Below are 15872 nucleotides of genomic sequence, written 5' to 3'. Positions count from 1 at the left end.
CCTGCAGGGACTGTGACACACAAGGACCAGCTCTGATTTAATATGTAGCAGTGAGAGAAGTTCATTGCTGGATAACTGAGGAGCACAGAGGTCCTGCAGAACAGGAGATGTGCAGTAAGCCCTTCCTCCAACCTTTGCTGTTGGTGCTGCTGGAGCTGGCACTGCATCCTTCCTCCACAGCCACGAGCTTCCCTGAAGCTGCTGACGGACTGCTCTGGGAAGCCTCCTTGGGGGCTGAAAAGCCAGGCAGGGTCAGGACAGAGCAGGGTAGGTGTCCCCAGGCAAGTGTTGTAAGCACTGGGCATTGATCTCTGCATGCAGCATGGTTCTGTTTCTGCTCAGGTTGAAGCCTCACAGGATGGTGCAGGACCTTCGTGTGTGACACTCCAGGCCCCGAGTGGTGCCACCGGGCCCCAGGCCCCCCTGGAGATGAATCTTTGCTGGAACGAGATCAAAAAGAAATCTCACAGCCTTCGGTAAGAGTCCCTGCCTGGAGCAAGCCCAGGGGCCGGCCTGGCCTTCTAGCCTTGCCTGTGCTTGTCAGGAGGTTTTGAACTTATTTGAACTTTGTTTAATGAGCCACATTAATTCACTTTGACCTTGGCTCGGTTTCCCATCTTGTCCACAGACCTCAGAGTCTTTCTCTGATGAAAAGAATCCCCTCCATTTCTACCCATCCCATCCTCCTCTCCCTCCCCTCCTTCCCTCCTGCTTGAATCTGCAGCTGTCTCCATCCTCCACCACTGCTGTCTCTGCAGATTGTCTCCTTCTGCCCCATGGCCTTGCCACCACCTCTTCTGTGCTTGTCCCTTTGCTGGGAGCTCTCTCCACCGTGCAGGGGGAACATGCCTGCTAGACTGTCAGAGGCTGCAGCTCCACCGCCAGCAAGACAGAGAGCTTAACTGGGGCGTGTTAATTGTCTGCTGCCCTAATGCAAGGCTCCTGGAAGCTGCCCAGTCATGTAAACACTGAGCCGAGCCCCCTGTGCCAGCCAGAGTACAGCCCTGACCCGCAGGCAATGCAGAGCGACTGTCCTCTGCTCCAGGCTCCAGGGTGATGAAGGGCCTCTGAGTTTCCTCTTCCTGACACCTCTGTGCTTCACCCTACCTGTGCTGTGCTGGCCGAGGGTCACACAGAGCCCATGCTGAGGCATGCTGCTGGTCATTGGGGGCTTCTGGGGGTGGCAGGGTCACCACCCCAGCCGTGGTGCTGTGCCTCCCCAGGTAACCTGCTTTTCTCCTGTCCGTCTGACCACCGTCCTGCTGTCCTCACTCTCCTGCCAGGGCTCGGCTGGAGGCCTTTTCTGATCACAGTGGGAAGCTGCAGGTGCCCCTCCAAGAGATCATAGACTGGCTTGGGCAGAAGGATGAGGAGCTCTCGGCACAGCTGCCCCTGCGGGGCGATGTCCTCCTGGTGCAGCAGGAAAAGGAGACGCATGCGGTACGTTCTCTTGTGCCTCCCCTGCCACTGGTCGCTGCTCAGATGAGCTGCAGGTGGGCAGCCCTGCCTGGGACCCCCACCTTGTGTCACTGCGCATGTCCCCAGCCTGTGAGTGCACCAGCCCTTGCCCACCTCCATCTCTGCTTCCCATGGACAGGCACAGCACCAGTCCCATAGCAAATACCTAAGGTATGTGACAGCGAGAACTCATCTGGTTTTAGGCAATACCTCTGTATTACGGCCTCAAGTCATCTGGAGGTGTCTTAGCTGGTGATGGCACCCTGTCACTTCTAGTTTCTTCCTTATGTCCTACCTCTGCCACAAAGGGAATTGCCTCTCACTGACCTCTGGTTTTGGGATTCTGGGGCCTGAGGAGGTTGGTTGGTCTAAAGGTGGTCTAGTGGTCGGGACATGAGCGATCCCTGCGGTAACACATACCTGAAACTGGGGTAAACCCAGACAGATCAGTGTTGCTGCTTCCCTGATCAGAGCATTTCCTTCTCACTGCCAGTGGCTGTGGGGCTTCATCTGTTTTTACCTTGAAAACAAAATTAAACCATTGCTTACTGTTGCTGTCCCTCATCCTCACTGGAGCTGTTCACTTCCCCACACGCACACAGCCAATCCAGCAGACAGCACCAGTGGGCTGCTGCATTTGGAGGAGAGGACATCCTAAACCAGCCTGCCTCTGAAGCCTGCCTTCGCAGATGTGCTGCTCTGAGGCATCCTGCTGCCCCCTCCTTGCTCCCCAGGCAGCTGGACCTGTTGCTGAACAGCTGCTGGAAGGACTGTTTGCATGACCATGCTCCTGCTGCAGGAGTGAGGAGCGTCTAAGCAGTGTCTCTGAAATCATCATCAATAAAGCAATTCTTCTTGCACGGCCTTGGCTTAACACACCCTGCAAAGCTGCAGTCCAGACCTCTGCAGGAGCCACCTTCTTGCAGTTGGTCATTCCTTCCCCAAACTGCAAACAGATTACTCTGTTAACTTCTCTCTGTGTCTTCACTGAGGTTTGGGCCCTGGAGTGAATATATCACTGCAGCACTTGGCGAGGGGGCAGCAGGGGCATGATTCTGCAGCGCAGCATGCTGTCTGATCTCTGTGCTCTGCTCTCCAGGCTTTCATGGAAGAAGTGAAGTCTCGGGGACCATACATTTACTCTGTCCTGGAGTCAGCACAGGCTTTCCTTTCCCAGCATCCATTTGAGGAATTAGAAGAACCAACTTCAGAAAGCAAAGGTCTGTGGAGCTTCCCCTTCCCTGTTCTCCCGTAGCACAGTTCCTCCTGGTCTGGGCTGGAGAGGGTGGAGTTGGAGGTGGTTGGTGTGGCACAAAGCAGCACATCAGCACTCTGCCTAGTGCCATCATGCACCAGGCTGTTTCCAGTCCTTTGGCTGAAGCTCAGACTGGTGCAGAGCAGGCTGGATACCTAGAGGAGCTGGTGCAGAGATCCACACTGTTATCACTTGGTTTCCCTCCCTTTTTCCAGTTTTCCCTGGATTTTTAAATCTCTCTTTTCCCTGTCTTTCCTCCAGCTGTTGCCCACTCTCCTCTGGGCTGGGGTCTCATTTTTGCTCTCTGTTCCCCTTCTGCTTTGCCTTCACAGATGTCTCTCCTCGGCACCGCATCCAAAACATCAGCCGCTTTGTCTGGAAGCAGGCAAACGTGGCCAGTGAGCTGTGGGAGAAGCTCACAGCCCGGTGCGTGGACCAGCACCGTCACATCGAGCGGACACTGGAGCAGCTGATAGAGATTAAAGGGGCCATGGAGGAGCTCAGCACCACACTGGACCAGGCTGAAAGTGTGCATGAAACCTGGGAACCCATTGGGGACCTCTTCATTGACTCCTTGCCAGAGCACATCCAGTCGACCAAGGTACTTCTGGCTCTGAGAAGGGATCAGCCTTGGCCCCAGAGGTGATGAGATGCTGCTTCCCAGGAGAGTAGTGCTGCTCCTCCTGACTGCTCAGTCCAATGCAACCTCATCACTTAGGGTCTCAGGGACCAGGTCCTCCCTGTGACAGCTCCCTAGCACTGTGAGGGTGGATTTGGCCCACAGCGTCCTGAGCAATCAGCTATGCTGAGCACCTTGTCATGGTACAGACCTTACACAGGTACAGTGGCTCAGCATAGATGAGCCACATCCTGCTTCTCAGGAGATTTGAGTACTCTCCAGCTTGGCTGCTTTGTTTTGGGTTTCTGTGTGGGGGGTTTTTGGTGGTTTTGTTTGCTTCCTTCTTTATTTGTTAATTTGATTCCATTTGATTCCATTTTCCCACTAAGGTACCCTGTGGGAAGGTTAGTTAGCAGTATCATACCAGCCAGAAGCCCACCCTAGCTTGTAGCAAAGGAATTGGATCCAAGTCCTGATCACTCCCCTGCTTCTTTTCCTTCTTTCCCTGCCCTGTGCCTGTTCCTCCGGGCACCGGATTCCAGCTGTTCAAAGAGGAGCTCTCCCCCATGAAGGATGGGGTGAAAGCGGTCAATGATCTTGCACACCAGCTTGCCATCTCAGATGTCCACCTGTCCATGGAGAACTCCCGTACCCTGGAGCAGATCAACATGCGCTGGAAGCAGCTGCAGGTGGGAAGGAGTCAGGACCAAGCACCGCAAATGAACCACAGATGAGAGGACCCAGGGAAAGGGCTGTCACTGCTGAGCTTCAAGGATGATAAATTAGCGCTTGGCATAGCAGGGATGGTATAGCTGGTGTTTCTGGAGGAGGAGAGCATCAGTTCAGTGTGAGGAAAGTGGCTGGTAAACCTGTAGAGGTCTTGAGCAAGGGGAGGAACAAAAGATGCTTTCTGAGGAGAATCAGGATCTGATGGGGGTGTCAGTACCAGCTGTAGCTTTGTTGATGTCTGTGAAAATATGGATACAGGTGATCTAGAGCTGTGGCCTGTGCAGCCTCAGCCTGTGGTAGGAGTTGTAGAGGGCTGAGCAGACTGGGGAATGCAAATACGGAGGCAGGCAAGGAAGGAAGAGGAGCTGTATGCTGGGGCATGCCTGAGTCCATCCACAAGCCTTTCTGAATGGGGCTTCAATCTGAAATACCTGATGGGCTGCCACTGAATTCTCCTGTCCTGTTCTCCAGGCTTCCATAAACGAACGTCTGAAGCAGCTCCAAGATGCCCACCGGGACTTCGGACCAGGCTCCCAGCACTTCCTCTCCTGTACGTGAGTGGGTCCTCCTGCCCTCCTGCCGTGGGGCTGCCACTGCAGGGTGGCTTAGCATGGGCTGTGGCACCAGAGAATGAGGTGCAGAGTCCCGTTGCTGAGCACAGAGTGCCCAGAGCCACGCACACAGCTAGAAAAGGGTCCAGGCCAGTGTCTGGGGCACAGGAACCAGAGCAGGAGGCATGTCCCAAAGTTAGGGTTGTGCTACCTCACCTTGTGGGACCAAGGGTGGGACATGGAGTGCGGTTCCCGTTCAGAGCGCAGAGCTGTGACACTTGCAGCAGCAGCTCCCAGGTGATACTGGGACTGTGCCAGCCTCAGGGACTGGGTGGGCAAGACAGCAGATGGCAGAAAAACACAGTCCCCTATATCCTGTGTTAGTCATTTGGAGGCCAAAAGCGTGCATATTAAGAGGATTTTCATTTACCAGGCAAGGCAGAGGGATGCTGTTCCTACCGAGCTGAGCTGCTGCTGACTCTGAGGCCTGCAGAGGATAGGCAGCAGGTTGTGCTCCAAAGTCTGGGGTCTGTCCTTTGAAGTGCTGAGCCCTGCAGGGTCTCCTGATGTCAGTGGGGTTTGTTGGGCTGTTTCTCTCCAGACCATATCCTCCCATTTGAAAGGAAGAGCAACTTCTCCAGTTGCTGGAATTGATAAGGGAAAATAACTGAGGGTCATAAAAGGACTTTCCTCCTCTAGAAAATAAACACAAGGTGGCAGGCAACTGGTATGGGATGCATCCTCATCTTCCCAAGATACTGCAGCTGACACACAGAGCATGAGTAATGGGAACAGCAGCTGCTGTGGCTGCCAAACCTGGACATAACAGGCAGTGCTGTGTGTGTGCCCGAATCCCAGCTGCTGTGAACCCTGCCCACTGGTGACCACAGTGTTGTCTTGGGCATCACCAAAAACATCAGGAGTTGTCTCTTCCTGAGTTGTGAGCTCGGCCAGATTCAGAGACTCTGTCTCAAGAGGGGCAAGACCCCTCTGACAAGAACCGCAGTCTTGTGCCTCTCTTATAGGCAGCATCCATTTGCCTGGTCCAGCACCCCCAGCTGGTGATCTGGGAAGGCACAGCCTCCTCAGGGGCACCCACCTGCTGGCACAGTCCCACTGGGCTTTCACCAGGGAGAGCATCAACCTAAAGGAGCATTTGGCATTGATCTGACATCTATCTGTCTCTCTTTGCAGCCTCTGTCCAGGTCCCCTGGGAGCGAGCCATTTCCCCCAACAAAGTGCCATACTACATCAAGTGAGTGTGCTCCCCACCATAGCCCAGCGTTTTCTCTACCGCAGTGGGAACAGGAGCTGGGGACCAATTAGGAGTGGGGAGCAGTGAGTGGACTGGTCTGAGCACTGACCTCCAGCAAAGCATGTCACCCCCAGCCCAGCAGAGCCAGGCTTTCCCTGTCCGCTGATGAGTGGGGACACTGGCTGGAAGGAGGGGCGGCTGGCAGCATCTTCTACCATGCTGCTGTGGCTGGGGAATGTGCTTACTGGAATGCAGCAGCCCCAGTGTCTGCAGGCACTGGAGGACTCAATCCCAAGGCTGGCAAGGTCCTTTTTTTAATCTCTCATGGCAGCTGCTTCATTCACAACTTGACTCTCATTTTACTTCTGTTTTCCTTCCAGCCACCAGGCCCAGACAACATGCTGGGACCACCCGAAGATGACGGAGTTGTACCAGACGCTGGGTAAGGAGTCTGCCACAAAACCATTTGAGTTGCATTCCCCTTTTTGCAGCGTGGGGACCAGTGTGAGATCCCCTCAGCCCACCCACTCCCCCCCATGGCACAGGGCCCCCCCAAAGCAATGGGGTGCAGCTGCCCGCAGGGCTCTGCCCCTCCTCCTGCCATATGTACTCCACTTCTGCTGGTGGGGCAGATATCTGGGAGCTGCAACTGCTGCTTCCTGCCCTGGAGATAAGGATGTCGAGCTGTGGTTTTATTATTCTTTTCCTATGTTCTTGCAGCTGATTTGAACAACATCAAATTCTCAGCGTATCGGACAGCTATGAAGCTGCGACGGGTGCAAAAAGCCCTGAGATGTGAGTGCGAAAAGTATTTCCCTCCTGCTGTGTCTCCCTCGATAAAGGCATTAAACTGATACAAGCTGTTATCAGCACATCAAAGGCAGGAGCCCACCAGGGGACAGGTAGCTGAGGCAAGAGGCGTTAGGAAGATGAGCCTGTGGCTGGAAAGCTGAGCAAATCCACTTGCGAGGTCTCTGCATCAGCACCTTTCTTTGCAGGCTTAGGGTGGAAATGCCTCAAGGGCAGGGGTTAGTCAAGGGGATTTGAGAACAACATGGTCCAGCTCAGAGTTACAAAGCTGTTGGATCAGGCACGGGCTCACCCAGCAGCTCCAAGGGAGCCTGGAGAAGCCATGGATGTGACATGGAGCAGAAACCAGCCTCGCTGGTGGGGGCACAGAGGGCTCCACTGCTTTAAAGAAGAGGAAGGGAGCCAATAAACCTGACTTCTGCACTCTTAGTAAAACTCCAGTTAGAACAGGGATTAGTAGCAAGGTGAATATGATGCGATAGGAGTTCAACATGATGCGTGCTTCAGGTCAGGGCTGTGTCTTCCCTGCTCTTGGTTCTTACTTCTCCTGTTTCCCTCTCTGCCTCTGATCCCTCTGCCTGTGCTTTCTGTGCAGTGGACATGGTCACCCTCGCCACAGCCTTGGAAATCTTCAATGAGCATGACCTGCAGCCCAGCGACCGGGCGATGGACGTGGTGGAGGTCATCCACTGCCTGACCGCCCTCTACGAGAGGTTGGAGGAGGAGCGGGGCATCCTGGTGAACGTGCCGCTCTGCGTGGACATGAGCCTCAACTGGCTGCTGAATGTCTTTGACAGGTACCAGTCCCCCAGTGTCTCCCTGAGCTGTGGGGCTGCCATGCTTGGAAGGAAACTTCCGTGCTGCTTTTCCAGCTGGCAGTGCTGCAAGAAGGCCCTGGCTATGAGTGAGGGGGCTGCCTGGCACAGGTTTGCCTTGCTGACCCCCCTGCATTAAAAAAAAACTCCAAAACATTTGCAAACCTGTGCAATATCTCACCTTGCAGTGGTCGCAGTGGGAAGATGAGGGCTCTCTCCTTCAAGACGGGCATTGCATGTCTGTGCGGGACAGAGGTCAAGGAGAAGTTTCAGTGTGAGTCCCCCTGTCTCCCTCCCCCAGGGCCTGGTGTGGAGTAACGTACGGAAAGCAGGAGTGCTTTTGTCTCCTGGCATAGCCCTTCTTTGCCCAGAAAGAGCAAAGAAACAGCTTTTCTACAGTGACTAATTTGCTTGCATTGCCACCTCTCCTTCCCTCCCCAAGCCTACGCTGCCTAAATTAGGATGCATTTTTGCAGACTGACTGGTGCTGCAGTGATCTTTCTTGCATGGCACTGTAAGGAACAGTGCAGCAAAGGCAAACGGGCAACTTGTCCAGTGCTTCCCAGAAGGAAGAACCCTGGAGGTGCATGGCTGGGAAATAGTTTCTAGGCAGATTAAAGGAAGTCACTTCCCTCACTATGTTTTAACCTTGGTACTCTCTGCCATGGGATACTGCAGAGAAGTTAGCATAGGAGGCACCAAGGGGTTAAATAAAGGGATTGGGCAGATTCCTAGAGGACAAGCCAGCTGTGGCCATTAAAGAAGTGATGCAAGTAACCTCTGTCTCAAGAAGACTCAAAATTCCTGGTTATTGGGAGCTGGAAGGACACCAGTAAAGGTTATTTAACCATAGCTCAGTTTTTCCCGCTTATTTGAGCTCCCTGGCAGAGACAGGCAGCGGGACCCTTGGTGTGATCCACACACCGCTCCCCAACTCCTGCATCCCGCCCAGTGCATCGGGGCATCAGCCGTGTCTCTAACAGGGCTGTGTGTCTGTCCTGCCGGCAGATCTTTTCAGCCAAGTGGCGAATGCTGGGGGACTGTGTGACCAGCGGCACCTTGGCGTCCTGCTCCACGAGGCCATCCAGGTCCCACGCCAGCTGGGAGAGGTGGCAGCGTTCGGGGGCAGCAACGTGGAGCCCAGCATCCGCAGCTGCTTCCGTTTTGTGAGTAGGATGCCATGGCCTGTGCTGTCCCCTCTGCAGCAGCCACACCAGGGAGAGGCTCCCACAGGTGGCAAGGGGCTTGCACCCCATCACAGCTGTGTCCCAGCTTTGAACAACCTCTTTCTCTCTCCACTCCCCAGAGCAATGGGAAGCCCGCCATCGAGGTGTCCCAGTTCCTGGAGTGGGCCAACCTGGAGCCGCAGTCCATGGTGTGGCTGGCCGTGCTGCACCGGGTCACCATGGCAGAGCAGGTGAAGCACCAGACCAAGTGCTCTGTCTGCCGGCAGTGCCCCATCAAAGGCTTCAGGTAGGGGTTGTGATATGGGACCTTGGTCCCCAAGGGAAATGCACAGTGTCCTGCAGGAGGGAGCTGAATTTGCTCTGTGCTATTGAGGGAAGCTAGAACTCTGCAGCGGTGTTTCAGGCAGGTCAGACCAGGTGACAGCAGTGGGGAAGGAGCAGGATGCTTTTCTGGGGACTTCAGCCATCAGCACTGTGGGTTCAGCAGGGTGTGAGAGTGACACAGACCAGACAACCTCTGTTCCCTGCTGGGCTCTCCTTTGGCTCCAAAATGATGTGTTTTTGCTGACTCTCACTGCCTCCCTATGGCTTCTTGATCTCTCCAGGTACCGGAGCCTGAAGCAGTTCAATGTGGACATCTGCCAGACTTGCTTCCTCACTGGACGAGCCAGCAAGGGCAACAAGCTGCACTACCCCATCATGGAGTACTACACCCCGGTACAGAGCTGGGCTGGTGGGAGGGTCTTAGCTCAGAGCAGATCCCCATCGACTGCAGCAGCCGTGTGACGTTTATGCTGGTGCAGCCCCAAAAGTGGATCCCTTATATGCTTTTGATCCCCTCTGCATGCCCTCTGCTGTCTGTGTCCCTGCTATTCTGGGGCTCATGGTGAGCAGGATGTATAGCATCCACCGATTCCCAGCTTGGCTTGTGCCAAGCCCCATGACAGGCTGACAGGGCTGCCATGTACCCTCCTGGCTTCCTGAGCTGTGTCTGCCCCTTCCACCACGTAACTTGTGCCCAGCCTAAAGGGACTTCTTTCCTGAGGATGCTGACCTGTAGCACTCTGCTTTTCATTAAGCAGCACCTTTGTAATTGTTTGTGTCTCTGCAGACCACATCCAGTGAGAACATGAGAGACTTCGCTACAACGCTGAAGAACAAGTTCCGGTCCAAGCAGTACTTCAGCAAGCATCCACAGAGAGGTTACCTGCCTGTCCAGTCCGTACTCGAGGCTGACTTCTCTGAGACGTGAGTTGGCTGAGCCCCACACTGTGCCTTTCAACCCTGCCTGATACGTGAGCTCCACGAATGGAAGCAGCATCTCAGCTGTGAGACAGGGCTCCTGTGGGAGGGCTACAGGGGGCACTTGCTCTGGTGGTGATACAGCACCTAATTTTTGGAGGAACAGAGATTTCAGTCTCTCTCTCCAGCTGGTCCCTGGCTCTTCTCAGCCCAGGTGAGACCAGGGCAGCCTATTCAAGCCCTAGCTTTGAGCAAGGACTGCCAAGCCTTTTTGACCAGTGTGTGTCTCTTTCAGACCAGCCTCCTCCCCGATGTTACCACACGCTGACACACACTCCAGGATCGAGCACTTTGCCAGCAGGTACCACCACCGGGCACCCCTGTCAAGCCAGGGCATGGAGTGTGATCCCCATGGGTGTGGGGGGGTTGGGGGCAGACGCGTGGTGTGCCCACAGCCCCATCCATGCTTCCCAGTGTGCTGCCTGGCAGGCAGGGGCTGGCTGCCATGGCTCAGGCTGCCGTGCCCTGGGGAAGACGCAGCTGCAGGGCCAGTCAGACCTGCCTGCACCACCTTGCTCCTGCCTGGGACACAGCTGATGTCACACAAATTGGCAGCAAGCACCATGCATCTGACAGCAGATGTCTGAGTGATGAAGTGCAGCCTCCATGTACCTTCCTGCTCTTCCCAGTATGAGCTGCTGGTTGGATTCTCACCAGACAGATCCCTCAGTGCTCTGCCTGTTCACTCACCAGTGCTGCTTGCTTGCTTCCCGTTGCTGCTGCCTTGTGCTTTGTGATGGTTCTGCCCTCACCACGGGTCCAGTCAGAGCAGGGACCTGAGGAGCACAGGGAGCCTGTAGCTCAGGCCCTAGGCTGGAGCTTTCACCCCTTAACTTCACTTAGGCGAGAGGAAACTGAGCAGATGCATGGCAGCAGCCCTTTATTCCAGAGACTGTCACCCCAAAGCAGCAGTTTCTTGTTTTTAAAAAAGACAAAACTCTCTAGAGCCTGTGAAGAAGGGCAGACTGGTACAGGCCAGCTGGGAGACCTGCCAGAGAGGGTTCTTGCAGGGGCTGCTGTGAGCAGGGTGCATTTAGCAGACATTCATGGTGTCTCTGACCGTTTCTCAACCTGTTTCTTTTTCCTCCAGGCTTGCAGAGATGGAAAGCCAGAACTGTTCCTTCTTCAGTGACAGCCTGTCCCCTGATGATAGTCTGTGAGTTCTGCCCCCTTTCGCTCCCCCTCACCTCCCACTTAGTCAGGGATCCTGTGACTCTGTCCCTGGCCAGCCAGGGCACAGAAATGTTTTCCTTCCCCACTGCTTTGAGTCTGAGGCTCTTGGCAACCTCCAGCTACCCAGGTGTGCTGAGCTGCTTCTGAGCTTTAGACCTGGAGCAGCCAGAACAAGCTCCCATGCAAAAACACCTCCCTCCAGGCTGTCCTTCCCCAAGGGCATGTGAGTCCCGTGAGACTGATGTTCCTCATTAAGGTGTTTCTCTACCTGCTGCAACAGGGATGAGGACCAGTACCTGCTGCGCCATTCCAGCCCCATCACCGACCGAGAGCCTGGGGGTGGCCAACAGGTTCCAGGAGGCCTCAACATGGATGACAAGGGAGAGCTGGAGAGAATCCTGGCGCACTTAGAGGATGAAAACAGGTAGAGGCATGGACAACTCTGAAAGTGGGGCCTATAGGCGAAGGAGAAAGGGAAAAGCCTGGTAGAGCTCAGAGTGGAGCCAGGGGATGGCTGCTGGGGCTGAAGATGGGGATCGGAGGAGCTGAATGGGCTGGTTTGGAGGGTGTCTAGGCTGAGCCCTAAAGCTTTCATAGGAGCACCTCCTCCAGTGGTGTTTTGTTTCTGAGTCCTGGGCCATTCCCAGTGTGCAGCTGCTGGGTGTTCAAGCAGTCCCTAGAAAGGAGGGTGGTGATGCTGACCTAGGATATCTTGCAGGATCCTTCAGGGAGAGCTGAGACGCTTGAAATGGCAGCATGATGAAGCAGTGGAGTCTCCAACCTTGGCTACAGGCTCCCCCAAATCAGTGCAAGACCCACGAAATGATGAACTCCTGGCAGAAGCACGAATCCTCCGGCAGCACAAGAGCCGCCTGGAGACCCGCATGCAGATCCTGGAGGACCACAACAAGCAGCTGGAGTCCCAGCTGCACCGACTGAGGGAGCTGCTGCTGCAGGTACTCTCAGAGCAAGGATCTGGGGAAATCCCATCCTTGGGGTGGACTTTGCAATAATAGAGCTGGGGCAGTGGCACAAAGGGATAGTCAGAAGCAGGTGTGGACAAGGACAGAGGATTGTGACAATCCCCTTTTTCTCTCTCCAGCCGCCAGCAGAGTCAGATGGCAATGGTTCAGCAGCCTCTTCCTTGGCTTCATCCCCTCATCAGTCTGAAAGCAGCCAGGCAAAGGAAAAAGAGCACAACACCCCTGACACCGAAGCTGCAGGTGGGGATTGGAGTTGGATGGAGCTCTTGTCTCCATTCCTGGTCCGATGCTGTGGGAAGCTATCCGCACCCTGTGATCCTGCAGAAATGCTGGCTGGTGAGGTGGATGCCCAGAGAGCCTGCTCACCCTGTGTCCTCTTTCCTGCTGCAGATGAGGTGGAAGCCAAAAGCCAGGAAGTCAGCATGTGCCTGGAAGACATCATGGAGAAGCTGCGGAGCGCCTTCCCCAACTCTCGAGGTACTCGAGTGAAATCTCCCTCTCTGGCCTCGTACTGCTCCCTCAGATGAGGTTTTCCCCATGGAGCCCTGCCCCAGCCCCAGCTTCCCTGCGATGGCTGATCCTCCACGGCACCTGCAGCCAAGGGCTCTGCTGCCACTGTACTGCTGGGACTGGTGTGTGTCCTGGGTGCAGAGGGGCTGAGGAGGAGGTTTCACAACTGTAAGGAGAGTTGATCAGAGCTGCCAAGAGTACGGACCAGCTGGATCCCCCCAGAGGAGCTGCAAGGCTGCACTCCACAGGACTCCTCACTGAGAAGATGGACAGACCTGCCAGCATCGAGTTTGCCATGATCATCTTGATCCACCTCCTCACTTCATCCCTGTCCAGACCCCTCTCCAGGAGAGATAAAGGCCCCAGTTACCTGGTGAAATGGAAGCGATGGTGCATCCTCCCCTATATGCTCATGGACAGCTCTTCCCAGTGGGGATGGGGACTGGGGATGCCTGTGTGGATGGTGCTTCACTTGCCTAGTGGGTTTTGGTGTTGGTCTTTCTGCTGCCCCTCTGTGCTCCAGCCCAGGAGTAGCACTCGGTCCCTCAGCCGGGCTGCCCACGCATGTGCCAGGGAGAGACGTTGCTTGGTGCCAGCACTAACACAAAGTGGGGCAGAGCTCCCCTTTCTGCCCATGCAGACTCCTGCCCACTTTCTGCCATCCCTGAGCAGGATTCTCCTGGCTCTGCAGCAGCCCTGTTCTAACCAGGTGGCTCCAGGTCCTGTTTTCCTGACCTCTCCATTTCTCTTTCAGGTATGACTTCCCTTATCTAACATCTCCTGTGAGCAAGAGGCTTTTCCTAACCAGCTACCTGGCTGCTTTCCTCCCTCTCCTCTCCCTGCCCTGCTCCCCATGCTGCAGCAGACCTCACACAGACTCCCTGCGAGCTGATCGTGCAGGATGCTTGCCAGCTCCAGAAGATCTCAGGGGAACATAGGTCATGCAGGAGCAGGACTGTGGGCTCCCCAGGAGGCTGGCTCAGTCACTCAGCCACAGTGTCCAAACCTGGGTGGAAAGGTTCAGAAGAAATGAAGCTCTGAAAGCTGCTTGTCCCCTCTGGCACTCATGGTTTCAGGGGGTGCAGAACTCAGCATCCCGCTCCTCTTCAGTTTTGCTCAGTGGCCCTCCGGGTTTATGGGCATCAAAACACTCCTGGAGCCACGCAGTTTTTAAAAGAACTCTTTCTAACAGCATCCAGCTGCCAGCCTTACGGATTGAACTCTCTCTGCCACCCAGGGCTCCGCAGCCAGCCAGGCACATACTGTCTGGTGGGTAGAGTCTGTGAGGTTTATGGAGTAGGGATGAGTCCATGTTAGAGCTTCAGCCCAGCTAGTAGCCTTATCTTGAGAGGATCTTTATAACAGAGCCTTATAATTTAATTTGCATATATTTCTATATATATTATATATATATATTCTGTACTTAAATACTCTTCATGGACTCACTCCATTAAATTCTAATACTGTAAGTGCAGGTGCCCTTCACTTTCAGTTCTGCCCTACATCTGCTCCTGCAGGGACCAGCACCTTCCCTGTTGCTGGAGCTGCTGTGGAGCAGGGCTGCTGCGAGGCGAGCTCAGCAAAGGGCTGGACCAGCAGCAGGTACTCCGTCCCGCCTGGTTTCCTGGGGAGCTGTGCCTTCGCCGTGGCACAGAGGGCCTGTCCTGCCTGGACCCAGCTCTATCCCTGGGGAGCCTGGGCTCCTGCAGCCACCCGTCCCCATAGTGCTGCAGATGAGGTTTCTCCAGCCCTGGGGCCACCAGGCTGCTGGGCTGTGATGCAGGAGTGCAGTGGTGCAGGAGGGCAGCAGGACAGGCAGTGTACCTCCTTGCCACCCCCAAGGAGTACCTGCCCTGCTTCTGTCCCTGGTTTGAGCTGGGCCAAGGGGCCAGAGGCACTCACTGGAAGCAGGCAAGTCCTGCCTGCAGTGAAGGAGGTTGTTCTGCAAGTTGGCAGGGTAGCATGGTATCAGCTTCTGATCCCAAAGGCTCTCTTGGGCTGGCTGTCTCATGCCGTGTTATGTCGAGAAAAAGGCAGAGTCAGGTGCTGTGGGGTGCTCCAGAGCAGAGGCTGAGGTGGCCCTGCTGCTCTGGGGCCACAGGCTGTGGAGGGATGAGATGCCTGAGCCCACAGGGCAGGGTGCAGGCAGGGCTGCACGCCAGTGTGAAGCATCCTGCCCAAAACAGGGCTTGCAGCGTGGACAGGGATAGGGCTGTTGTCACTGGCTGGGATGGGATGCAGTGGCGAGCTGTTTGGGGAGGTCTGGACAAGGCAGCATGTGTGACAGAGCTGTGTGTTTGTCTTCAGTGTGCTGGCAGGGGTGCAAAGCAGCACCCACACTGGGGTTTTGGCAGCGGAGCCTTCTGGCTGGGCACTGGGGGTCCTGTGCTGCTGTGTCCACCAGCAGCCATGGGGGTTGCTGTCCCTGCTGTCCCCTCTCACAGCCGGGTGAGAGGCGGGACACCAGCGGTGGCACTGGTGCTGGGCTGGCTGTACACACGCTGTGTGTCAGGCTGCTTGTTTGACCATGGGGAAGGAACACACGCCAGCCGGTGAGACCTTGCTGGACTCTCCTGTTATCCCAGAGGCAGGATGGTGGGAGCATGGGGAGGAGCAAGGTTTTGGCTTGAGGAGGAGGTCAGGAGTACCCAGCTGGGGGGAGCTGGAGAAAGGAAAAGGCAGGATGAGGGCAGAGCCTTGGTGCCAGGGTGTGGGGACCAGCAGCAGCCAGGCTGGGTGCTCGGGCTGCGTTTGGAGCCGGGATGCAGCAGGGAGGGGAGCAGGCTGGCTAATGCTCTGGTAACCATGTGCTGTGATGCTGCTGACCTCGCTGCTTCGCGACATCTCTGCTCTGGAAAGAGAATAAATTTGTATTTGTACTGAGACCTGGCTTGGTGCTCTGGCCTCTTCTATCTGTGCAGCTCAGCTGAGTCAGGGCAGCTCCCAGCGCAGTGCCAACCTGGCACTGCTCCTGCAGGGCTGCTGGGATGCAGGTGGCCCTGTGTCACACTGGCTGTCCACACTGTTTAAGGTGGAGCAGAAGGTGTGAGCAAAGCTCTGGGCTCCCCAGGCACAGGTGTGTCCTCTGACCACCATCTTTCTTTACCCCCTTCCTCAGGGCTACGCAGAAGCCTGAAGGCTGGGACAGGGGCTGTGGGGCCAGTCCCTTTTCCTCACCCAGGAACTTCTGCCGTAGGAAATCCTTCAGCCCCAGGAAGGATGTAG

At 55.6% G+C, this 15872-nt stretch overlaps 1 protein-coding gene across 2 annotated transcripts; it reads left to right on the top strand.

Annotated features, from left to right (window-relative positions):
* The first annotated feature begins 342 nt into the window (after positions 1-342).
* Positions 343-15532, top strand: DRP2 (dystrophin related protein 2). Of its 2 annotated transcripts, XM_082062125.1 has the most exons (22): positions 343-476; positions 1284-1440; positions 2558-2678; positions 3046-3314; positions 3875-4021; positions 4533-4611; positions 5807-5867; positions 6248-6309; positions 6588-6662; positions 7273-7474; positions 7681-7766; positions 8501-8658; positions 8799-8965; positions 9285-9396; positions 9791-9927; positions 10217-10282; positions 11072-11137; positions 11435-11578; positions 11873-12110; positions 12257-12377; positions 12528-12614; positions 13402-15532. In XM_082062125.1, the coding sequence occupies exons 1-22, from the start codon at positions 430-432 to the stop codon at positions 13419-13421; spliced, it is 2622 nt and encodes an 873-aa protein (XP_081918251.1). In that variant the 5' UTR covers positions 343-429; the 3' UTR covers positions 13422-15532. The 2 variants fall into 2 exon arrangements, with proteins under 2 accessions (XP_081918251.1, XP_081918250.1); XM_082062124.1 differs by having other exon boundaries at positions 12528-15532.
* The last annotated feature ends 340 nt before the right edge of the window (positions 15533-15872 follow it).

This window comes from Streptopelia decaocto (genome assembly GCF_964273445.1).
Source record: "Streptopelia decaocto genome assembly, chromosome: 10".
Classification (NCBI taxonomy): Eukaryota; Metazoa; Chordata; class Aves; order Columbiformes; family Columbidae; genus Streptopelia; species Streptopelia decaocto.
Note: the sequence above shows the minus strand (reverse complement) of the source record. Positions and strands in the feature narration are given on the sequence as shown.